Genomic DNA, 26,059 nt, shown 5'->3' with positions numbered 1-26,059 from the left:
TTCTCTAGCCAAACTGCCATGTGTCTTCAAACCTGCCCTCTCCCCAAATGTTCATTCCCAAGCAGATGGTCTGACCTGGTAAAAGCATCAGACAAAAATTCTCTCAACTGCCTCTCTCTCCCTCAGTGCACATCTGTCTTTCCACCTGTTCTCCCTTTCTTTACTTTTACAAAGGAGGAAAGGATATATTCCTGAGGTCAATCCTTCCATGTGTACTCTGGAGCCCATTCTTAGGAAACTTGGACTTTTCATTATTCCCTTTTTCCAGAGGTTCAACTCCTCTCTAATGGGAATTTCCTATCAGCATTTACTCTGTCCTCTTAGAAAAGAGAAGAGAGGGGGGAAAAGGAAAGGGAAAAGAAAAGAAAAGGGAAGAATAGAAGAAAAATCTCCTTTGTTGTCAAATCCCCTCCCACTATGCCCATCCCATATCACAGCCAAACTTCAAAACCTATCTACCCATCTGTTTACTAGAGGCCCTCTCTGCTATCCCATCTATGTGGGGGTTTGCATAGAGAACATCAATACTCAAACAAAAGAAGAGCTGCTCCCGCTGAAGTGGAGATACACTATTGCTCGGTCCCCACCTCAGCATTGCTCAGTAAACCTAAGGTTCTGTGGAACTGTTAGATACAGCTAGGTTCCTCTTCAAACAGCTTGTCCAGTTCCCTTCTTCTTTATTCTCTAGTTCCAAGTTCCACCCCCCACTCCCCGCTTTTGCTGAGCCTTAACCTGTCTAAATATGCCTAGACATGCCACAGCCCTGTTCCACATTCCTTTCCTTATGTGGAAATAGGTTAGCTTTCTAGTCGCCTGTAGGTGACCACTTCCTCCTCTCCCTCTCTCCTCTATCATGCGCCTACCTTGTCTAAGAAAGTTTAAATGTTTAGCCAATCGGGACTAGTTTAGATTGTGTGGTCCAACCCCAGCTAATGGGGGAAAGACAAAGACACAGAATCTGTGTTGTTCTCCTTTGTTCTGTGTGTTCTCATGGTGGCTACGCCTATGAGCAGCACCCTTCTGCAGAAGAAAACTGGCCTTGCTGAGAAATTTTTTGAGTGTTCATTTTCTTTGTGGCCCTGAGCTCTTACTTCCAACAGAACCTATAAAACCACTGCTCAAGGCAAGCAGAACAGCTTTGTAGACTTGTCCCTCGAATGTTATGCCATTGAGTCTTAGTTCATTTTTTTTCCTTAAACTTGAAATTCCAACAAATGAAAATTCCATAAGAAGAAGAAGCTGTTCCATGATGTATCTATTGTCAGTGTCTTGGAGAGTGATGGGTACACAGTTAAGTACTCAACAAATACACACTGATTGAATGATGCGCTTCCTCCTAAGTGCCTGTCAAAGTCAGTCTTCGGTGTCATACAAATAGGATCTTATTTTTAAAACATTCTACAATGCTGCTACATAGAATGAAATTACATGTACTACACATGTTAAGCAGTAAGCCAGGCAGTGAAGGTACAGAACGCAAGACACAGTTCCTGCTCTTGAAAGCTCTCAGTCTGGAACTCTTATAATATGGTCCTTATGCAATTCTACTTTATATTCATTTATTTAATTCTACCACTGCATGTATACCTATCATGTGACAAACCCAGACCCTATATTACTTCTAATATCTATTTATCTTAAAACGATCACAAAGATCAGACTTAATTCCTAAATTGCATTTAAAATAATTATGGAAAAAGTATTTAAAACATTTTCTAAGGTAAATGATAGGAAGCAAAATCATGTTTCTTAACTACTTCTTTTTTTTTTTTTTTTTTGAGACAGGGTCTCACTTTGTCACCCAGGCTGGCGTGGAGTGGCGTGATGTTGGCTCACTGCAGCTTCAACCTGCTGGGCTCAAGCAATCCTCCCATCTCAGACCCTCCAAGTAGCTGGGACTACAGGCACACGCCACCACAACCAGTTGTTTTTTTTTTTTTTTGTATTTTTTATAAGACAGCATTTTGTGATGTTGCCCAGGCTGGTCTTGAACTCCTGAGCTCAAGTGATCCGCCTGCCTCAGCATCCCAAAGTGCTAGGATTATAGGCATAAGCCACTGCACCCGGCCCCCAAAACTACTTCTTTTTCACCTATCAGTTATATAACCAGATTTCAATACAAACCAGCTTATGTTTAAAAAGAAAGTTCTGGCCAGGCACAGGGGCTCACCATAATCTCAGCACTTTGGGAGGCTAAGGCAGGAGGATCACTTGAGCCCAGGAGTTTGAGACCAGCCTGGGCAACACAGCAAGACCCCATCTCTATAAAAAGTTGTAAAACTCAGCTGGGTATGGTGTGGTGGTGTGTGCTTGTAGTCCCAGCTGCTCAGGAAGCTGAGGCAGGAGGCTCACTTGAACTCAGGAGGTCACGGCTGCAGTGAGCCAGGATCATGCCACTGTACTCCAACCTGGGCAACACAGCAAGACCCTGTCTCAAAACAAAACAAAAAGTTTTAAGGTTTCTCAGCTATACAAATAAATGATAATCAAATATTGCTTTAAAAAAATTTTTTTTGAGACCGAGTCTCACTCTGTTGCCCAGGCTGGCGTGCAGTGGCACAATTGCAGCTCACTGCAACCTCCACCTTGCAGGTTCAAGTGATTCTCCTGCCTCAGCCTCCCGAGTAGCTGGGACTACAGACGCGCACCACCATGCCTAGCTAATTTTTGTATTTTTGGTAGAGATGGGGTTTCACCATGTTGGCCAGCCTGGTCTCAAACTCCTAGCTTCAAGTGATCTGCCCACCTTGGCCTCCCAAAATGCTGGGATTACAGGCATGAGCCACCATGCCTGGCCTAAAAGTATTCTGAATTATAAAACATGTCTACCCTTTAGACCAGCAATCCTACTTTTTAGGCTATCCTAAATATAAACATACACATACATACAAGAATGTACATATATCTATTGGCCTAGAGGTTAGTGGAATGAGAATATCATGAAATGAAAAAAGAGACTTCCAGAGAAATATGTATGATTTTTTGTTATTAAAAAGGAAAAATATAAATAAAATATATATGTAATTATATAAACACAAGCAAGGAGGTGGAAGGTGGTACAGTCTGAAGTTTGTGTTTCCCCAAATTCACACACTAAAATTCTAAACCCCAAGATGATGATGGTGTTAAAAGGTGGGACCAGCCGGGCACAGTGGCTCACGCCTGTAATCCTAGCACTTTGGGAGGCCAAGGTGGGTGGATCACCTGAGGTCAGGAGTTCAAGACTAGCCTGACCAACACGGAGAAACCCTGTCTCTACTAAAAATACAAAATTAGCCGGGCGTGGTGGTGCATGCCTGTAGTCCAAGCTACTCGGGAGGCTGAGGCAGGAGAATCACTTGAACCCGGGAGGCAGAGGTTGCCGTGAGCGGAGATAGAGCCATTGCACTCCCGCCTGGGCAACAAGAGTGAAACTCCATCTCAAAAAAAAATTAAAATTAAAATTAAGATTAAAATTAAAATTAAAAAAAGAGGTGGGACCTTTGGGAGGCAATTAGATTATGACAGCAGAGCCCTCATGAATGGAATTAGTGTCCTTTAAAAGAGGTCGGGGAGAGACCCTTGACCCCTTCCACCATGTGAGAACACAGCAAGAAGGCACCATCTGCGAACCCAGGAAGAGAGACCTCACCAGACACCGAATCTGCTAGCACCCTGATCTTGTACTTCCCCACCTCCAGAGCAGTTAAGAAATAAATTTGTTTATAAGCCACTGATTTTATGGTGTTTTGTTATGGCAGCATGAATGAACCAAAGCAGAAGGATACAATCCAACTATTAATGTTGGTTGCTTCACAAACTGGACAAAGAGAGGACTGCTTTCCAGATACGCCTCTATGTTGTTTGACATAAGGGCATATACTGGTTTTGTAATTGAAAAGTTCATTCTTTTAAATGTGCTAAAAGGCTTTTTCTTGTGCTTTAGTTCTAAACATGAGCATTCACCAAGTTCTGGACTTTTGTCATGCAATCGTCCTACAAATACAAGCCACTACACGGCTTTGAGCGACTGAGGGGCAAAAGGGAGAAGAGTAGAGGTTGAGTATTAGCGACAACTTCTCTTCTCAGCAACAGGTCTAACATGCTGAGGGGTAGGAGAGGAAAGGAGGAAAATGCTGAGAGAAGGCATTTAATACACACGCAAAAATGTTAACAGGAAACAAACAAAAAAAAAACAATGTTAAGAAACACAAAAACAACATGAAAATGGAAGTGACTGACAGATTCCCAAGCTTGTTTAAAATCCATTAGTAAAAGGCCAATTAAGCAATAACATATTCGAGATACTCTATATTTTCAACAATGTTTTCCCCAGTTTTGGGCAGTATTGCAGTTGTAAATAAAATTCCACATACTACTCTCCTTTAGGAACTATATTTTAACATCAGCAAACATTCCAAAAGCCCCAAGAATCACTACTAGTTTTCAGCACTCTAGGAAAAGTAATGTTTTACCTGTTTCCAAAAACTGTGCTGTAAGCTGTCATATATCTGATATAATCAGGCAATGGGTGGGCTTTGGATGACAGCTACTATTCCCACCATCCCCTCATATCTGTACAGCCTTTATAGTTTACCAAGTTCTTTGATATACATAAATCAAATATCGCAGCTAAGAGAAAACAAAGTAAAATACATACATCATTATAAACACATACAACCATTTAATCTTTGATGATTAAAAAGGTTGCAGAGAAATAAAATGTATTACCATAAGCTATTATAAAGAACAATTTACTGGACAGTAGATTCTCATTTTCATAAATAAAAAACCGAAGCTGAGAAACTACCACAAGACCAGAAGTTTAACTTTTGGTGGGGAGGAAATCTTTTTTATTTTTATACATGACAAGATTTTACATCAAGAACAGTCAGTTAAATAGTACAAATTTACATTCATGAGGTATGTTTAAAAAAAATCAACTAAAAAACCCACTTCTTCTTGTAACCCATAATCCCACATTTTACAGTGCAGGGGAGAAGGGGACTGGTGGGGGGCATCCAAAACAAGTCTCTCCCAAAAGAAATGACTTACATTTCACATTCCCTCTCCACACAGGATCCAAACGATGAGAGTATAATTTATAATTCATCTTTTTCAGCTGCAGATTCCTTTGCTGTTTCTTGTTCTTCTTCATCTGTTCCCACATCCGTTTCTTTGTCTTTGTCTTGCTCTTTGTCTTCTGTTGTCTCCTCAGGTTCTTCGTTGGGTTCCTCCACCTTTGCATCAGGATGTGTTCAAACTGAGGCAGGGCATTCTTTCTATTCTATCTCCATATGCTTTAGTGTCTGGTAAAAGACATCCTGACCGAATCACTGCTGCATTGCTGTTTCAAACAAAACCACAGCAAGATCCAAAACTGTTTTATCTTCATCTTCCTCAATTCGTCGAAGCATGTCTCTGATCAGCGGATGTCTGGGATTAATTTCAAATGTTTTCTTCCGACTCGCATGGTAATTTGCAGAGATGCCCTTGCCCGTTTGGTACGCTTGTGCTTTCATGATTCTCTCCATGTTGCCAGACCACCCGTACTGGCTGGCCACCAAAGCACATGGAGATTCTGTCAGGCACTGAGATAGCATAGCCTTTTCAATCTTGTCCTTAATGGCTTTATCTTTCACCCAATTGGGCAGAGGCTCAAATTCTTTCTCAACTGCTTCATGACTCTCCTTAGTTTTCTCACTTTCATCAAACTTCACTCCTTCCTTGGCAACATTCTGGAACCTCTTCCCATCAAATTCGGGAAGGGCCTGAATGCAGTATTCAACCACAGGTTCTGTGAGGTAAATAACTTCATAGCCCCTGTTCAGAAGTCACTAAACAAATGGAGAAGATTCAGCCTCTTTTCTGCTGGACCCAGCCATGAGGTAGATTTTGTCTTGCTTTTCCTTCATTCTTTCAACATACTGGTGTAGGCTAGTAATGTCAGCTGAATGATGAGAAGACTGGAACCTAAGAAGTTTAGCAAGACATGTTCGATTCGAGTGGTCTTCAATTACACCAAGCTTAATGTTGGTACCAAATTCTTTCCAAAAAGTATCACTGTATTTCCCAACAGCAATCTTCTTGATCATGTCCAGAGTTTTATGAACAAGTTTCTTCCTAATCACCTTAAGCAGTTTATGTTGCAGAAGAGTCTCGCAGGAAACATTCAAAGAGAGACCATCTGAGTCCACCACACCCTTGACAAAATTAAGGTTCTTAGGCATCGTATCACGGAAGTCATCTGTGATGAATACACAGCGCACATAGAGCTTAATGTAATCGCTCTTTTTAGATCCATATTCATCAAATAGGCCACGTGCAACAAATGAGAGTACAAATAAAATTGATTTGAAGGTAACTTCTCCTTCAGCAGTAAAGTGAATATAAGCCACAGGTTCATCACTTTCCTTTGAAAATGATTTGCAGAAAGCTTTGTATTCATCTACTTCTTGGATGGTCTCTGCCATATTGGTTTGATATCATTCATAAGTTTCCATTCACAGACAGTTTTTTCAACTTTTTTAGTCTTGGTTTCTGTTTTTCTTCTTCTTCTTCCTCTACCGCAGCTTCATCATAAGATTCTTCTTTCTCTTCTTTTGCTGCTGCTTCTTCCTTCATGGGCTCCTTAACAGTTTCAGTCTTGCTGCTCCGTACATAAATAGGAAAGTTTATGAACTGTGAATATTTTTGATGAGATTTTTAATTGTATCCAATGCAAGGTAATCAAATGCTTTTTCTTTTAAGACAAGGGTAATTGTCGTTCCCCGTCCTAGAGTGTTTCCTCTTGGGTCAGCAATTACAGAATATTCATTGGCGTCAGACTCCCAGATGTACTGGGTATCGTTGTTGTGTTTTGAAGTGACAATAACCTTATCTGCTACAAGGAAGATGGAATAGAAACTGACACCAAACTGGCCAATCAATTCAGAAGTTGACTGGCCATCTTCCTGTGCTTCAGTCATTTTGTTTAAAAACTCGTTCGTTCAAGATTTGGCTATGGTACCAAGGTTTTTAACCAACTCTTCTCTGGTCATTCCTACACCAGTGTCTGTGACATGCAGTAGGTTCTTCACCTTCTTACACTTAATTTTGACTGTTAGTTCCTCATTTCCAGAAAGAGCATTTTCATTAGTCAGTGATATCAGCCTTATCTTAACTAAAGCGTCAGAATCAGTTCTCTAAGGAAAATCTCTTTATTTTCATACAATGAATTGATGATAAGTTTCATCATTCTGTTAACTTCAGCTTGGAAGGCAAACTTTTCCAACTTCTCTCTAAGTTCTCTTATTTGTGATGCATTTAATTTATCCAACTGAATAGCTTCTTCCTCTCTCTGTACTACTTCATCATCCGTCCTTGAGCCTTGTCTACTTTTACCCAGATCCTCTTCTACTGTACCTTCCACATCAACTTCATCAATAGCTCTGACCGACCCGAAGGTCAGCAGGACGCAGCAGAGGCCCAGCACCCACAGGGCCTTCACAGCTTGTGGCTGGTGAGTCTCAAGTCCCTTTGGATCACAAGAGCCGCCTCCACCCTCTCACCCCCGGGTTAGATCCTCACACTTCCAGCCGCGTGGTCCGCCCACAAATTTAACTTTTATAAGCAAAGGTCAATTCTCTGAACAAAGTCTACCCCATTGGGCTATGGCAGATAGTTAATAAGTAATCCAATCACAAATTTTTCTTTATACATAAAGAACAAACATGGGAAAATCTAGGCTACAATCCTTGTCAAAATATTTCTTATACCACTTCTCGTTAAAGGGTTAAAAAGTACTAATATGGTTTCATACCACGGGATGATGACTTTGCAAAAAAGGATTCCTATAACTGCAAATAGATTTTCCAAGTTGGAAAACTGAAAAATCTAATTTCAGAAATATAAGTAGGCATTCAACATATATGCCAATATGCCAATCACAAAAGAACAAAACATACGTTATCTATTTACTTCCAGACAGAGCAAAGATAAACTAATTTTATAATGCTTTCTACCCACTATAGGCATTGTACATAGATTAAATAAAACTTTTCCAGGAAAACATGCCATACACATGAAGCCAATAAGATACAATTTCCAGATATTTAGCAAAGTCCAGTATAGGGAAGGGAATGAAGAATGGGTAAATTCACAAAGTAGTATGATTTCATAAATCATCTAAAATGAGTAAGAACTAGAATTCAAGTAGAAGATTCAAATAAGGTTAAGTGATAACCGGAAAAGGCCATACAAAGTAAATCCATTTAATACAGAGACCAAATTTTACAATAAATAATAGGAATAAAAAGCTTGATTTGGACATTCTCTTGAAAAACTTTTAGTTTATCTTATATGTAATACAATTCAGATTATAATGAAAACTACGTGCTTATTCTTAGAACATAAAAAGAGCAAATTAAATGTTGCCTTTGTGGCAAAATTTTTTCCAAAAAATTGTATGCTAGCCCAATTCAAAATCATTTGAGTTTCACAGGGCAATCATAAAGGTTATGCTTTCAAAACACTGAAAAGTTACATTACGCTTCCCAAGTGCATCTCTTAATGCTTTAATTTTCAAATCATTCTCCCTTTAATGCCTATACCTCAAAAGCATTTTTGGTCTTTCTCTTGTTTACTTTTTAACTGGTCTGGTGAATGCTGTAATATTCAAGAATCACCTGAGAAGCTTAACACACAAACAAATTACAAGTCAGGACAGAAGCACATGCTAAACGAAGACGGGTTTCTGAATGGGTACTAACTTTATAAGTCATACATCAGTGAATATTTTGCTTTCCTACACAACTTCTCCAGCAACCTCATAACTGCATGAACTTGGATAACAAATTCACAGCCAATGAGAAACCCCTGTGTGTGTATTTATATTAACTGTATATATAACAACAGGGGATATAAGTCTTGGTCTGAATACCTTAGGGTATGTAAATGTATCTTGATCAGGACCACATGTATAAATAATTTTTTTGTAGTGTAATATAATACTGTACCAAGGATGTCAGGGAGTTCCTTTTCATATAGAGTCTCTCCAAGTACTGCAGTCCCTCATCTTTCAGTAACTCCAAAGGAAAATGGTGCAGATTCCTATAATTTAAGAACAAATTCTTGTGCTTTTCTAGCCTTGCCACAGAGATCGTCTTACAAAGTTCGGATGCCATGACTGAATATATCCCATCAGGCACGCTGCAGCACTATATCTTGTCAAAATTGGTCCATTTCTATAAAGAGAACAAGAAAATTTATTCATTGTAAGATTTTTTACAAGAATTGCCATATAAACCAGTTAGCACATAGAGCTACTTGAAGACACTGAAAAAATAATTAATACATTCAAGCCTACATTTTACTTTCAAAACTAAAACTGTCACACATATTTAGGAGGAGATTAAAATGAATAACAATTTAATAAAAATACTCTGATTAAGCAATATTTATTACTTATTAGAAATAGTCCTAATGGAAAAAAATAGTTTTTGCACTTGAGATAGGAACCCTTGTGTAAGAAAAACAGTGACCAGTTTCATAACATACAACCAAAGGAGAAGCTTAAAAATCAAATGCAGCAAACCCCATTTATTTTATGAACTACCTCATTTTGTATTTAGCTTAAGGTACTTCAAAAATATTAAAATATATATTATTTATATCTAGAGCACTAATAGCTTCATTTTCTTCACTTCCTAATATATAAATATTGTCCTATATTCTGATTTTTTCTTTATCTCTTTATTCTTTTCTTTCTTCTTATTTTTTTTTAGAGACAGGGTCTCACTCTGTTGCCCAGGCTGGGGTGCAGTGACTCAATCATAGCTCACTGTAGCCTCAACTCCTGGGCTCAAGTGATCCTCCCACCTCAGCCTCCCAAGTAGCTGGTACTATAGACAGCACCACCACACTCAGCTAATTGTTTTACTTGTTCGTAGAGATGGGGGTCTCACTGTGTTGCCCAGGCTAGTCTCAAATTCCTGAGCTCAAGTAATCCTCCCACCTCAGCCTCCCCAAGTGCTGGGATTACAGGCGTGAGCCACTATGCCTCGCCTCTTTGTTTTTAGCTTTATGGATTACCAGAGGCATCAAAGAAATAGATCCAGGGCCACACAGTTTCATTATTTTAAATTATTTCAATGAAAGAAGAAACACTGCACTCAGAAACAAGAATCCTGTATTATTCTATAATATTACAACGTCTCTGGGTCTCCAGTTGCCTAATATGTAGAATGGAGATAGCAATTAATGTACTGGTTTAAAGGCCTGAGTCCAGGGCAGATTATTATAAATTCTCTTCTAGCTCCAAAATTGACAAGGGCAAGAAGACAAGTAACATTTGCCATTTTATCCACTAGGCACAGAGCTAAAACAAACTTTACCATCAGTTAACACAAAAAGAAACAAACTCAAGGCTTCAGTAATTTGTCCAAGGTTAAACCGTCACAAGGGATAAAAGCAAGGGTTTGATGCCAGGTCCAGTGGATTTCAAAGCTTGGGTTCTTCACAGACAGTGACTCACAAGATTCCACAGGATACTAAGGAAATGCTGAAACAACTACAAAGAAGTTGAGCTCTGCTTAATGATTTGACTGTTTTCCTCAGCCCTTTTTCCCAACTCTCTATTGGAAAGTACCTTTCAATAATTTTTTTTCTTAAGGAAAGTGATTTTCACTGGGAATGAATACCAAATTAGTACAAAAGGCAGCAACATAAGCTTTCAATAAACAAGAGTTTTGTAATTTTTCTGGCTATATTTTATTATTTTCAAATTCTAATTCCTGGCTAATGAGCTAGCACTTGCCATTTTATATAAAAAGGCAAAGTATGAAATACTATTTCCAAAGCAACGTAAGGATCCAATACTTTCCCACATTTACTCCACCTACTCACCTATTTTATGAGATATATTAATGTGACTTTGTGCAAGATAATTTTTCCACATCTTAATTATCCTACCTGTAAAGCAAAGGGAAGTAGACTACAAATAACATCAATGATTCTGTGTAGAAAGTGAAACTTCATAGGTAATTATTCACTGAACTAGGAAACTGTTAGCAGTTTAGATGTCTCACAACCATCTCAAACTTAACACATTCAAAGAGCTTTCCATTTTCATCATCAATCCGAATCTCCATAGTTTTTCCCATCTCAGTAAATGGCTCACCTCTCCATCCACCCAGTGGCTCAAGCCGGAGAAGCAGGAAGTCATGAATGATTCCATCCTTTCATATTCTGACCACCTCCAATCTATCACAAGGCTAGTGGCTTCTATCTCCCAAATACATCTCAAATCCATCCAAATCTCTCCATCTGCCAAAACCACAAGCCACAGTCATCTCCTGCCTGGCCAACAGTATTACCAGTCTCCCTGTGTCCACTCTAGTCACTTCCAACACATTAATCCCAGCAATGGGCCTTTAAAAATGTACATCCAATTACATCTCACTCTTTTCGGCACACATCTTACTAAATAAACCCTTCAGAAACTTCTTACTTAGAAAATCAACTCATACTAGGCCTTGAGGGTGCCTCACCATCTGCCCCCACCATTTCTCCAAGCTTGGCTTCTCACCAAGCTTCTAGGCTTTTCCAATCCTCAAAGCTTCTAAACCCCTAATAGCACTTGCTGGTCTCCTCTTAGCCTAGAAAGCAATGTCCCATCATTCTCCAGATTTCAACATAAAAATCACTTCCCGAGACCGGGCGCAGTGGCTCATGCCTGTAATCCTAGCACTTTGGGAGGCCGAGGAGGGTGGATTACCTGAGGTGAGGAGTTCGAGACCAGCCTGGCCAACTTGGCGAAACCCCATCTCTACTAAAAATACAAAAATTAGCTGGGTTTGGTGGCGGGCGCCTGTAATCCCAGCTACTCGGGAGACTGAGGCAGGAGAATCTCTTGAAACCGGGAGGCGGAGCTTGCAGTAAACCGAGATCGCACCACTGCATTCCAGCCTGGGCGACAGAGCGAGACTCAGTCTTAAAAAAAAAAAATCACTCCCTATCCCAAAGTAATTCCCCTGGTGTTCTTTCAGAGGAACTTGGCTGTTTGTTTTTTCTTCGTAGGACTCCTCACAATTTGTCATTTAAATATTTACCGTTGCATCTGTCTATTGTCAATAAAGCCAAAAAGCCTGTAAATAAACCCTTCCGAAACTTATTTAGAAATCCTGAGGGCAGGGACTGCGTTGTTTTCTTCACGCTTGCATACCTGCATCTAGCACAGTAACTAAAAGTAACCCTTCCTAAAACCTAGGTGATGGGTTGATAGGTGCAGCAAATCACCATGGCACACGTTTACCTATGTAACAAACCGGCATATTCTGCACATGTATCCAGGGACTTAAAATTTTAAAGTAGGCCTTCTAATATCTGATGACATGTGGAAGAACATTGCAAGGTTGATTTTTCATCCACCTATGTCAAGACCACGGATAGAGCCTATAAGCTTGCTACATGCCACAAGGATGTCTAATCTTTACAACCATGCATTGCAATAGACATTGTGTAGCCCGTTTTGTAGAGGAGGAAACTGAGTTTCTCAGAGGGTAACATGCCATAGTTCCATCGCAGGTGGACTGACTACAAAGCGTGTGCACCGCCGCCCTATAATGCAAAACCACACTCACTGAAGGAAGAAGATTCAATAAGACAGTCCCTGTAACCTGACGGCTTTCCTTCTGAATGTTCTGGCTGGGATTGGCTGCCTCAAAAACACCATTACACTCTTAAAATTGCTACAAAGGCTGTTTGGGAGATAAAATCTAAACAAATGAAATCCTAAAACTGCCAATAATAGCAATAAAGCATCAACAATGCTCACAGTTTTGCAGTATGCATTCACGGGCCATACACAGCCTTTAACAAGGTAATTTTCTTACCTTGACTACACTTGACTTGACTACATCTTACCTAGTTAAGCAAACTACCTCTTGTATAGTTATACTACCTCTTATGTAGTTAAGGCAAATAGTATTACTTAATATCAGCTGTATACAGCTGCACCTACACACGAGCTTTCTGACAGGTGAACACCAATCTATCTTATTATTAAAAACAAAACAAAAAAATCAAAAACCTCCCAACAAAATTCCACACATATTAAGGAGTATTTTGAAAGAAAGGAGTCCCTTATACTGACCTCCCCGTACTCAATTTAGTAGAATACGCATTCCAATTTCCTAACGCTGGAGACTAGAGAACTATAAGCTACGTATTAAAAGCATTTGTAAAAGGCTATTTTCTCAGCTGTGGTGACAAACGCTGGCAGAGTCTTAGGCAAAACACACGCCGTTTCGCCCGAGTTAGCCAGTCACTGAGATCGTTACAGTTGGGAAGCAGCGAGCCCAGCAGCAGGGATTTCACGGACCCGGTATCAGGGTTCTCGGGTCCCAGGGGCCGCGGGCCGCAGAGTGGGAGGAGGACCCGGCAGCTGTGGCCACCCGAGGCCCGGACGGCTCCGCTGTCCCACTCGCCGCGACCCGGACGCTTTGGCAGGACCAGGTCTGGGGCGTCCCCGCCGGGGGGCCGGGTCAGAGAGCCTTGCCACTTGAATCACCCGACGAGGCGGACAGCTCTACTCACCTCAGCGCCAGCAGAGCCAGCGCTCCGGAGCGCAAGCGGCGCTGGAAGCCAAGCGGGGGACGGCGGGCGGGGCGGGGCAGGGAGCCAGGCGAGGGCGGGGCGGAGCGCTGGGCGTCGGGGGCGGGGCTCCGGGGGTGGAGCGGAACCCGCGCCACAGGGAACTGGGGAAGAGGGAGCGGGAGAGGAGCACGGAACCTCGCGATAATCCCCTGTGTTCTCGCGCTTTCACGATAGGCGCGGGAAAATGCTCGTTTGCCAAGCGATCTGTGTATTGGCCGAGAGCGCTACTTCCTCTCTGCTGGCCCCGCCCGCGGCTCTACTCTGGCTTCCGGCTCCGGCGTGGGGTTTGATGTCGACGGAGTGGCTTTTGCTTAGCGTCTTGAAGGGGTAATTTAGTCGGCTCCAACTTCGGGAACCGCCAGTTACTGACCTGTTCCTTCATTCATACATTCGTTCAGTCACTCGGCTTCTCATTCAGTAGCACACGTTGAGGGATTACAACAATGATCCCACGTTGAGCGTTCATTCTAAGAGCTGTTTATAGATTATCTCGTTGAACCCTTGACGGCAATCCCGTGACACAGGGACTAACAGCGCCAGTCTGACGGTTGAAAAACAGGCCAGTGGGTTTATGTAACGAAGCCAACGTTATTTAGCAAGTAGTGAGTCTAAGCACCGGATTTAAGGGGTCACTACGAACTGGTAGATAACAAAGATGAGGAGGACGTAACCTAGTCTCTGCCCTTCAAACACCCAAGGTTTATTTTGAGTAAAGATTGCTAAAAAGGTCAGGAACAATTTAGAGAGTTAAATACAATGACACTTCCTAGCCTGACTGAGTAGGCCGTCAATATGTATTTCTTCAAGACGAAAATTATTATGTCAGCGAAATAGCATGAGTGAGGGCTTTATGCTGTTAAAAATACTTGCAAGCATAGTTCGGAAACATTTTTAAAAGACACTTTTTAAAATGTCTCATTAATATGACAAATTTCCTTCTGAAATGAAGATTTTAAAGTATAATCCTCTACTGCAACCGCTGATATTTTTTGTTCTGTGAAAAGCCTGTCTATGAGTTTGCGAGGCTCCTTGTCAAGGAACTTTAACTTTATAATGAAGTAGTTTTCACAGTTGCTGACTTAATTATTCATAGAGATGAATAACCTAGAAAGCAGAGTTATATTAAATAAAAAACATTGGTTTTAAAACAAGGTATGAGTTATAATAAAAATTATCAGTTATCTATTAAATCTGGTCTTCAAGAGCTATTCAGGTATACAGCATGGTTGGTATATGTCATGTATTTCTAAGATAGTTTCGGAATACCTAAGAATTCGTGGCACTCAGAAATTTTTTGCTGGTCTTAAAATGAGGAAATCCACATTTTGTGTAAAAACAAAGATACGGTGTTTAATGGTCAGCCCAAATAATAAGACTTGCTGCTAATATATGAAGAGTTACACCCCCCAAAAAAGCAAAAAGATTAACAGTAGAACAGTTTTTTCAAAATAATGTTAGCCTCTTAGTTTTCATTTCTTTTTTTTAATGGGGAATACTGTTTTTCAGTGATTAATATCTGATATTTGATCGTGAAAAATGAATCATGTTAAAATAACCTTCACCTCCTCCCCACATTGACACAAAAGTTACCAAGTGATTATATTTGATAATATTTTATGACCCCACTCTTAGAAGTTCTCATAATTTGTAGAGAATCAATTCGCACGTTTTGTCTCTCTTAAAGGGGAAAAAAAATCCTCTAAGCTGGTGATTTCACGTTCTTTGACAAACTTCAATATCAACAGGCAACGATACCACTTTAAGAAAATTCCAAGGAAAAGACCTCATTTTAAAATTCCCACCTCTGGCTCCCAAAGATTGGTTTGCAAACTTCGACAAAATACTCTTCTCCACTCGCTATTGGTGAGTGCTCTATCATTCATTCTTTTGCCTGGAGTTTAGTGAGGTACCCGCTTGCTTTATGGGAAAAGGCTGCTCCGGAACTGCCCTACTTTAGACTTTTTCGTGGTTATCAATCTGTACAAAGAATCACCAAACTGATAAAGCAGGAACCAGAGGGCAAATCACGCTGCCAAGACAACTGTGTAATTCGCTCGAAAAAGAAACGGTGAGCCTCTCCAGCAGACTGGGTACGCTGGCAAAGGATTTTACGACATAGTTGGAGATTGGAGAGTTACAGAAACTTTTCCGGTTTTTTACAAGTTTTAAAGGAGTGATTGAGTGTCAAAGGAAAAGCAGAGAAAATACAGGCACAATTTAAAGACAGCAGGAAGAAGAGTGTTCAGAGAGCATTTTTCTCTTTAGGGTGAAGTTTGAAAGCATATGCCCAGATTATCAGTGGATTTTTGAAAGGTAAAGGAGGCAAGATAATAAGATTAACTATAGATCGTTTTCTACTTTAAGAAACTGCTTCGTTATTGTTGCTTAAGTGTGGATTTAGAAGGACATTTAGTAATATTGTAATTTTTAAATGGATATTTTTGTTTGTATATTGTCATACCTGGCATAATAGATAATATATCTATTAAAAGATATAAGAGAAAATAGAGTTGCTTGAACCCAAATTTTGTGTATATTTGTGGATTAGGGATTCCAGGGACAGATCTGCTAATGGCTAAACAAAACATACTACAGATACCTGAAGCAGAATCAGCATGTAAGGGTAAATTCTCAAAAAAATCCAGCAATCATATTTCAAAAATGACATTTTTAATTAAAACAAATACAAAAGAATTTATCAAGGAAACGTTGATGAACATGACTATTTCTTAAGTTGCCTGTGTTAATCCATATAGGGGAATATAAAGTAATAAAATCCAGCCCCTCAAGAGCAGGGACAAATGAGGCTCAGAACATTTAAACTAAAACTTCTAAACTGTTCTTAATGCCCAGATGACTGTTGTAGAGCACAGGTGTTTCAGGAGCTCAGCTCAATGTGAAATGAATTATTCAGAGAAGGCTTCACAGTATGGGTAAGACTCAATTTGGGCCTGAGCAATGGGCAGAATTTCAGAGAGAAAAATAACGGAAGTGGCGTCCCTACTAGTGAGTGAGTTGTTAGCAAATACGTGCAGCCTGAGGAAGAGTTGGTTCTGACTGCGGCAGAAGGTTCATTTGGAAACTTTGGTTACAAATTTTAAAAAGCAGCATGAGAAATATAAAGAGCCGGAATTCCCAAAATCAGGGGTTTTGGTCCTGTGTTTGGAACAGGAGGCACCCCTTATGAAAGTAATATTTGAAGACAATAAAACTGACAGTGCAATTTAAGATGGCTAGACCAGAGCAGAGACCAGAAGCTAAGGGGCCCCATGCTGTGTAAATACTGGCACACAGGTTAGTAACCATGCTTCTTACCCGAATACATTTACCTTATCATTGTTGAATAATATAAATTTTGATGCACTTCTTTGTAGTCTTCGAAAGCATTGAGTTTACTTCTTTAAGATTTTTGGGGACCGCTGCCACATTGTCTTGGGGAATCATGGTTGCCCCATCTTTATAAAAGTCTTGTCATAATATGTATAAAAACCAGAATTACACATAAAACTGCATTGTGGTTTCATAGCTATTTTTAACAGCTTTAATAAAGTATAATTTATATATTATAAAGTTCATTTGTCTTAAGGATATAACTCAATGATTGTTTTAGAAAATCACAACCATCACCACATTCCAATTTTAGAAAATTTTCATCATCCTAGAAAATTTAGAAAATTTTCATCATCCTAAAAAAATACTTTGTGCCCATTTGCAGGCAAGTCCTGGTTCCCAGCCCCAATCACTAAAAAAATTTCTGTCTATAAATTTACCTTTTCTGGTCATGTAAATGGAATTACACATTATGCGATCCTTTGCATCTAGTTTCTTTTACTTAGCATAATGTTTTTGAGGTTCATCCATGTTGTAGTATGTCTCATTACTTCATTCCTTTTTATTGCTAAGTAATAATCCACATTTTATTTAACAGTACCAATTAACAGACATTTGGATTTCTTCTAGTATTTAAATATAGTGTTTAATTTTACTAATTGTGATTGTATTACAGTAAATACAGTACAGTATTTAGCATTATGAATAATGCTGCTATGAAGATGGGTACAAGTTTTTGTATGAACGTGTGTTTTCAGTTTTCTTGGGTGTATATCTACGAGTGGAATTACTGTCATATGGTAACTCTGGGTGTAACTTTTCAAGGTGTTGCACAACTGCTTTCCAAGGTGAATTCCCCATTTTACATTTCCACCAGAGTGTATGAGGGAAGTGTGAGTCCTCCAACTTCTTTTTTAAGATTGTTTTATTTATTCTTAGTCTCGTATTTCCATCTTAATTCATCCATAATAAGGATCAACTTGTTAATTTCTGCAAAAAAACAGCTGAGTTTTGATGGATATTACATTAAATCGATACATCAATTTGAGGAGTATTCTATCTTAATATTGAGGCTTTTAATCCATGAACATGGAATGTCCATGTATTTAGATCTTTAATTTCTTTCGATAATGTATGATTTTCATTGTACAAGTCTTGTATTTCTTTTGTTAAATTTATTCCTACATATTTATTCTCTTTATCCTATTTTGAATCAAAGTGTTTTCTTAATTTTATTTTCAGATTATTTATTGCTGACATATAAAAATACAATTTTATTTATTTATTGTGTATCCTATGGCCTTGCCGAACTTATTTAGTCGTTCTAATTGGGGGGGCGATTTATTTGTTTATTTATTGTGGAATCCTTAGGATTTTCTACATAGAGGGTTATGTCAACTGATAATAATGTTTTATTTCTCCCTTTCTAATCTTCATGCCTTAATTTATTGTTCTTGCCTGTTGCTCTGAGTGTAATATCCACAACCTTGACTACAGGTGGTGAGAGAAATCATTCTTGCCTTGTTTCCAATCTTAGAGGGAAAACATTCAAACATGCTCCATTAAGTATGATATTAGCTTTAGGTTTTTGTAAATCAGGATTTTTTGGTTTTGTTTTTTAATTTTTAATTCTTGTGAGTACATAGTAGTAGGTGTATATATTTATGAGATACTTGTGATGCTTTGACACAGGCATACAATGTATGGTAATCACATCAGAGTAATTGGGTATCCGTGTCCTCAAGCACTTATCATTTCTTTGTGTTAGAATTATTCCAATTCTACTCTTTTAGTTATTTTAAAATATACAATAACTTATTGTTGACTGTAGTCACCCTGTTGTTGATATCAAGTACTAGACCTTATTCATTCTATCTAACTACGTTTTGTACCCATTAACTATCCCCACTTTTCCCTCCCTGCCCAATACCCTTCCCAGCTTCTGGTAATCATCATTCTACTCTCTGTGTTCATGAGTTCAGTTGTTTTAATTTTTAGCTCTCATAAATGAGTGAGAACATGCAAAATTTGTCTCTCTCTGCCTGGTTAATTTCGCTTAGTATAATATCCTTCAGTTTCATCCATGTTGCTGTAAATGACAGGATTTCGTTCTGTTTTGTGTGTATATCTACCACATTTTTTTATCCATTCATGTGTTGATGAACATTTAGGCTGATTCCAAATCTTGACTGTTGTGAATAGAGCTGCAGTACACATGGGAGTGCAGATATCTCTAATATACTTTTCTTTTGGATATATATGGAGCAGTGGGATTGCTGGATCATATGGTAGTTCTTCTATTTTTAGCTTTTTGGGGAACTTCCATACTGTTCTCCATAGTGGCTGTAATAACTTGCATTCCCACCAACAGTGTATGAGTGTCCCCCTTTCTCCACATCCTCACCAGCATCCGTTACTGCCTTTTTAATAAAAGCCATCTTAACTGGGGTGAGATGACCTCGTTGTTTGATTTGCCTTTCTGTGCTGATCAGTGATGTTGAGTATTTTTTCATATACTTGTTGGTTATTTGCATGTCTTTTGAGAAATATCTATTCAGATCTTTTGCTCACTTTTTAATCAGATTATTAGATTTTTTTTCCTATTGGGTTTTGTTTAAGCTCCTTATATATTCTGGTTATTAATCCCTTGTCAGATGGGTAGTTTACAAATATTTTCTCCCATTTTGTGGGTTGTCTCTTCACTTTGTTGATTGTTTCCCTTGCTATACAGCAGCTTTTTTACTTGATGTGATCCCATTTTTCCATTTTTGTTTTGGTTGCCTGTACTTTTGAGATCTTTCTTAAGAAGTCTTTCCCCAGACCACTGTCCCAGAGAGTTTCCCCAGTGTTTTCTTTTGGTAATTTTATAGTTTCAGGTCTTATATTTAAGTCTTTAATCCACTTTGATTTGTAAAATCAGGCTTTTATCAGCCTTTTATCAGGTTGGGGAAGTTTTTTTAATCATGATTGGATAATGGATTTTGCCAAATGTGTTTTCTGCATCTATCAAGATGATCAGATGGTTTGTGACCATATTCTACTGTATAGTGTATTATATTAATGATTTCAGATGTTAAACCAACCTCCCATTTCTAGGATAAACTCCCCTTGATCATAATGTATTATCCTTTGTATATGTTGCTAGATTTGGTTTGCCAATATTTTGTTGAGGATTTTTGTGTCCATATTCATGAAGGATATTCATTTGTTATTTTCTTGTGATGTCTTTGTCTGACTTTGGTATCAGGGTAATACTGACCTCATAGAACAAGTGAGAGTTTCCTTCTCTATCTTCTGATAGAGTTTTCAAAATACTCATGTTGTTTCTTCTTTAATGGTTTGGTAGAATTCATCACTGATGCCATCTGAGCCCGGGCTTAACCTTGTATAAATATTTTTAATTACTAATTTAATTTTTTTACTTGTTATAGATCTATTCAGATTTTCTATTTTTCTGTTATTTTTTTATCACTATTTTTTCGGTATTTTTTATCTTTTTAGGGTGTTTTTCCAGTGCGTTAGCTTACATATGGGTAAGGTTGCTTCTTAACTAGCGTACACTTTCACTAGTTGAGAAACTAGTCATAATGGCTTTTTTTTTTAACTTTTTTTTTTTTTCTGAGACAGGATCTTGTTCTGTCACCCAGGCTGGAGTGCAGTGGTGTGATCTCAGCTCACTGTAGCCTCCGCCTCCTGGGCTCAAGCAGTCCTTTCCCGTCAGTCTCCGGAGTAGCGGGAGAAGCTGAGCGCCACCACACTCGGCTAATTTTTGCAATTTTAGTGGAGACGGGTTTTTGACATGTTGCCCAGCCTGACCTTGAACTCCTCGGCTCAAGCCGTCAACCCATCTCAGCCTCCCACAGTGCTGGTATTACAGGCATGAGCCACTGTCCCTGATTGATGAGGTTTTTTATTTCCTAAAAGCCACTGCCCTGAGGGCCCCTGCCCCTTCCTCAGGCTCCCCTACATCTCTCCACAAGTCAGCATCCAAAGGTTCACACCTGGAAAAGCAGGGGACCTTCAGAACCGAGCTCCAGCCTAGTTGGCACCTATATAGATTGGTTGGCCCTCCTGCTATTTCAGTTATTATTTTGAACATCACCACTTGGAAGACTGAGACTCCACTTCAGACCTCTTCTTCCTAACACCCTGATCTGGGGCTGATTATGTGCTTTAACATTCTACTGGGCAGGTCTGGCAGAAGGAACAGTATCAACTGACCGAGTAGGTGTCACTGGCAGTTGTGATTCAGAGACCTAGAAAGCTGAACCCATGCCTGGCAAGAAGAGGATGGTTTGTGGGACCTGGGCTGATGTCTGATGAAATTTTAAGCCCCAGCTATAGCTACTACAAAGAAAAGTGGCTGATGATAAGCATGTAACTCAAAGTAAGTGAACTGAGAAGCATGTTTTTTGTTTGTTTGTTTGTTTGTTTGCTTGAGACAGTTTCGCTCTTGTTGCCCAGGGTGGAGTGCAGTGGCACAATCTCGGCTCACTGCAACCTCTGCCTCCCGGGTTCAAGCGATTCTTGTGCCTCAGCCTCCGAGTCGCTGGGATTACCAGGTGTGTGCCACCACACCTGGCTAATTTTTTGTATTACTAGAGACAGGGTTTCTCCATGTTGGTCAGGCTGGCCTCGAACTCCCGACCTCAGGTGATCTGCCAGCCTTAGCCTCTCAAAGTGGTGGGATTACAGGCGTGAGCCCCCGCGCCCTGCCTGAGAAGCATGTTTTTATGTTGAGGATGTTACTGTATGATGCCACATACATTGAAACACATACATTTAAAGTAAGGCCACAGACTCAAATGCCTCTAGAAGCCAGACAGGTAACATACCTCCTCCTTTCATTGATTCAGAGACGTACCTTTTTTTTGGCATTTGAACATCTCTGAAATTAGAGTGAACGTTACAATTGCAAGTCAAATGGTGTATAAAAAAGCAGCATCTTTATAGTCAGTGGTGCTTTAGATTAGACGAAATAACAGAAAATGAGTGGTGTTGGCCAGGAAAATTATATCCTTCTCTGTTGGCCTTTCACTTTGAAAGAGAGAAATGGATACAGAGACCTACTTTCCTACAATAAGACACAAGAACAATGACAAATGGGAACGACTTTGCTGCCTTCATGTCCGGTAGCCAATAGGGATTGGTGGCAACAGGCAAACTGGAGAGTACCCTTGCCCCCAGGGCAGCTCCCCCTCTTCCCTAGCTGATTATTGCCTGTGGTGGCATAGATCTAGTGTTGACAAGTGTTCTGAGTTTTCAAAGGAAGTCAGAAACCCCAAAATCTACATCTTCATGTGAAACTCCTAGTTTTAAAATGATGGCTCAATTTTTTTTAACTGGCGAAAAAAATATATATATACAAGTTAGATGAGCCTATGAGTGCTCAGAATAAATATAACCTCTCTTTTAAGGATGCAATATTAAGAGGCAGCATGAGACAAACCAGTTTTTACAATTAAGCCAAAAAAGAAAAGTTAAATCCATTTCGAAGTTTAACACTAGGTTCAGAGGCCCAGAATAACAAATACTGCAGGGCCTCTTACTTATTTCATCTTTAAACTTTCTTTTCTGCCTCCCACTAAATGAAAGATAAGAAAATATAGTTAAATCTATTGAAGATGTTGCATTCCTGTTTATAAAAATGTATGATCACTTTTTAAAATGCAGGCTTAGGTTTCCAAAGCAACAGCATTTGCTTCCCACTGCTGTAGACTGTGGTCAGTGAAAGGCAGGATGATGTCATGGGAAACCCCCAAATTATGAGAAGACCAGGGTCCTAATTCTGGCTGTGTGATGTGCAACTGATTTAGGTTCATTTCATCATCTTTATTTATAAAATGGGGATGATAATACCTACCCTCTGTACCTTACATGGTTGTAAGGGCCACATGAGATAAAATATGTGAAAGTATAAAGTGTTATGTATATATTAGTTGGTATTGCCCAAATCACATGGGTAGTTGGGACAGCACAGGTTCTTGAATCTCAGATTCTCCATCTCTGGCTACTGCTCTTTCTCTAGACTGCAGCACCTGTTGAAATGGTCATCTTATCAGCCAGTGGGGTTGAACAGATGAGGAAGCATAAGGCAAGAAGTTATTAGAAAAACGTTAGCCAACATCTTAGGATCTCAAATAGCACTGTGTCTCTGTACAACAGGGTGTAGGCAAAGCTTTCCTGTTAAACCTGAAGTATTGACCTTTAACATTTTTATTTATTTATTTATTTATTTATTTTTATTTTTTTTGAGACAGAGTCTCACTCTATCACCCAGGCTGGAGTGCAATGGTGTGGTCTCGGCTCACTGCAACCTCCACCTCCCTGGTTCAAGTGATTCTCCTGCCTCAGCCTCCAGAGTAGCTGGGACTACAGGCACATGCCACCACACTGGGCTAATTTTTGTATTTTTAGTAGAGACGGGTTTTCACTGTGTTGGCCAGGGTGGTCTTGAACTCCTGACCTTGTGATCTGCATGCCTCAACCTCCCACAGTGCTGCTGGGATTACGGGCATGAGCCACCATGCCCGGCCGACCTTTAACATTTTTAGGAGGTACCCAGGAATGAGAACACCACCTGCATTTTAGATCAGCCTCTCTAGCATTCTCACAGTTTGACCTTTGGCTGATTCCTTCTTTCTCTTTTTCATATTTTTGTGCTATATAAGCTTTATGAGGAAATGAGTCAATCAAACTCTTAGCCTGAAATGAATGAATGCCTTCTTAGCCTGAAATCCAGCATTTTACTTTCCCCCTAGCTCAGGGTTTCCCAAACAATGTTTTTAAAGTGCTATTTCCATAAGATTTAATAGGTGCTCAAGAAAAAAGATAATCTCATGGTCAAAAAAAGACTGGAAAAGTGCTGTATACTGTACCCACTCTGGGATATTCACAAGGTATTATATTAAAGTTTTGAGAAGACCTGTTTACCCATTTATTTGATCACAGAATCCTCCTTTTGTGGAACCAATATTTGTGTTTACCAACTCATTTGATCGCCTCTGTCAATAACCCTCCTCGATGGCATGTACGTTAATGTCTTGTGGCTCTGGTGTACTGCAGCAATTGGCTTGCAAAATGCTGTTCCGTAGCCTCATTTCACATGCACCAAATTGAACCACCAGCAGTTAGCCATGTATGTATTTCACTTTCCTACTTCCAAGCCTTTTCTAATTATTCACTCTGCTTGGGATGCTTTCTCTTCTCCCTTCTTGTTCTCTGGAGTCTTTTTAGCCAAACAAGCAAGGTCATTGCAGCAGCAATGATTCCCATTTCTGAAGTCTTAGCACTTGCCACTCTTCTAGCAATTTTAGTACCTAGTACTGTGCTAATGTGTACCTGATCTTTTTTCCTGCTCTATTTTACATTTCTTGGGGTTATTGTTTTCTGCATAGTACATTAGCCTGGTGCATTGTTTGTAGCCAGAATTCAGTAAATAGTTGTGGAATGAATAACTAAATGAGTTGTGGCCAGCTGCAGTGGCTCATGCCTGTAACCCAGCACTTTGGGAGGCCGAGGTGGGCTGATCACTTGAGGTCAGGAGTTCAAGACCAACCTGGCCAACATGGTGAAACCCCATCTCTACTGAAAGAAAAAAAAAAATAGCCAGGCATGGTGGTGCATGCCTGTAATCCCAGCTCCTTGGGAGGCGGAGGCAGGAGAATCGCTTGAACCTGGAAGGTGGAGGTTGCAGTGAGCCGAGGTCGTGCCACTGTACTCCAGCCTGGGTGACAGAGTGAGACTCCGTCTCAAAAAATAATAATAAAATAAATAAATAAACAAGTTGCAATAGGATGAAATTTAAAATGTTATCTATAGTAGATAATGGAATTGGAGTTTGAAGAGGAGGAATGGGGAGGGATCTCTGAAAGGCTGGTCTGTATATATGATTTTTAGCAGTTTTATTAATTGGCATAAAAGTGTACAATTTGCTAAGTTTGGGCATATGTGTACACCCAAGAAACCGCAACCAGTCAAGATAATGAGCATATCCACCGCCACGAAAAGTTTCCTCACGCCCCTTGTAATCCCTCCTCTCCACCCTTTCCTACATCTTCCTCCCTCTTGTGTCCCGTCCCCGTCATACCACATCCTTAGCCCAATTCAGGGCAATCACTGATCTGCTTTTGGTCATTATACATTGGAGTAGATTTCATTGAAATTGATATAAATGGAATCACGTGATACGTACTCTATTTTGCCTGACTTCTTCACTCGGCATAAGTATTTTGAGATTTATTCATGTCGCAACATATTCATCCCTTTTTATTACTGAGTAGTATTTCATTGTATAGCTATACCACAGTTTGCTTACCCATTCACCCATTTATAGACATTTGGGGTTTTTTTCTAGTTTTTTAGCTATTAAAAATAAAAATTCTATGAACATTTGTATGTAAGTCTTTTTATAATACATGCTTTCATTTCTCTCTTGTAAATACTTAGGAATTGGCTGGGCATGGTGGCTCATGCCTGTAGTTCCACAACTTTGGGAAGCTGAGGCAGGTGGATCACTTAAGGTCAGGAGTTTGAGACCAGCCTGGCCAACATGGTGAAACCCCGTCTCTACTAAAAATACAAAAATTAGCTGGGCATGGTGGCGGGCACCTGTAATCCCAGCTACTCGGGAGGCTGAGGCAGGAGAATCGCTTGAACCCAGGAGGTGAAGGTTGCAGTGAGCCAGGATTGTGCCATTGTACTCCAACCTGAGCAATAAGAGTGAAACTCTGTCTCAAAAAAAAAAAAAAAACTTAGGAGTGAAATGATGACTCCTGTGCTAAGTGTATGTTTAACTTAGTAAGAAACTGTCAGATATGGCACCAGAGGCCAAGGCAACAAAATAAAAAATAAATAAATTGGGCTACTTCAAAATTGAAAACTTTTGTGCAAAAACAGGACAATAATCAACAAAAGGTAATCCATGGAATGAAAGAACATATCTGCAAATTGTGTATCTGATACGGGGTTAAGGTCTAGCATATATAAAGAAATCCTACAGATCAACAATAACTAGAACAACAAAAACAATTAAAAAGTGGGAAAAGGGCCAGCCTCAATGCCTCACACCTATAATCCCAGCACTTTGGGAAGCCAAGGCAGGAGGATCACTTGA

At 39.7% G+C, this 26,059-nt stretch overlaps 2 protein-coding genes across 20 annotated transcripts in view; one reads left to right on the top strand and one right to left on the bottom strand.

The window, feature by feature from the left end:
- LRRC28 (leucine rich repeat containing 28) overlaps window positions 1–14,160 on the bottom strand; it is a 136,812-nt gene extending 122,652 nt beyond the window's left edge. Inside the window, exons 1-2 of one of the 6 annotated variants that reach the window (XM_034939489.3) lie at window positions 13,985–14,160; window positions 8,976–9,203 (exon numbers count right to left, since the gene is read on the bottom strand). In XM_034939489.3, coding sequence (XP_034795380.1) covers window positions 8,976–9,143 — 168 coding nt within the window. In that variant the 5' untranslated portion in view covers window positions 9,144–9,203; window positions 13,985–14,160. Of the gene's footprint in view, window positions 1–8,975; window positions 9,204–13,111; window positions 13,761–13,984 lie in introns of those variants that run through there. The other 5 variants (XM_003816769.4, XM_003816770.4, XM_008969875.5 and 2 more) reach the window with 5 other exon arrangements.
- The window catches only part of TTC23 (tetratricopeptide repeat domain 23), a 110,771-nt gene continuing 98,517 nt past the window's right edge, over window positions 13,806–26,059 (top strand). For 3 of the 14 annotated variants that reach the window (XR_008621076.2, XM_008969878.6, XM_055098458.2), the window contains exons 1-2: window positions 13,878–13,941; window positions 15,299–15,927. The gene's annotated coding sequence lies outside the window, so the exon portion shown is untranslated. Of the gene's footprint in view, window positions 13,942–15,298; window positions 15,928–21,136; window positions 21,332–26,059 lie in introns of those variants that run through there. The other 11 variants (XM_034939487.3, XM_055098457.2, XR_008621077.2 and 8 more) reach the window with 9 other exon arrangements.

This window comes from Pan paniscus, chromosome 16 (genome assembly GCF_029289425.2).
Source record: "Pan paniscus chromosome 16, NHGRI_mPanPan1-v2.0_pri, whole genome shotgun sequence".
NCBI lineage: Eukaryota > Metazoa > Chordata > Mammalia > Primates > Hominidae > Pan > Pan paniscus.
This window is presented reverse-complemented; position numbering and strand designations above follow the sequence as displayed.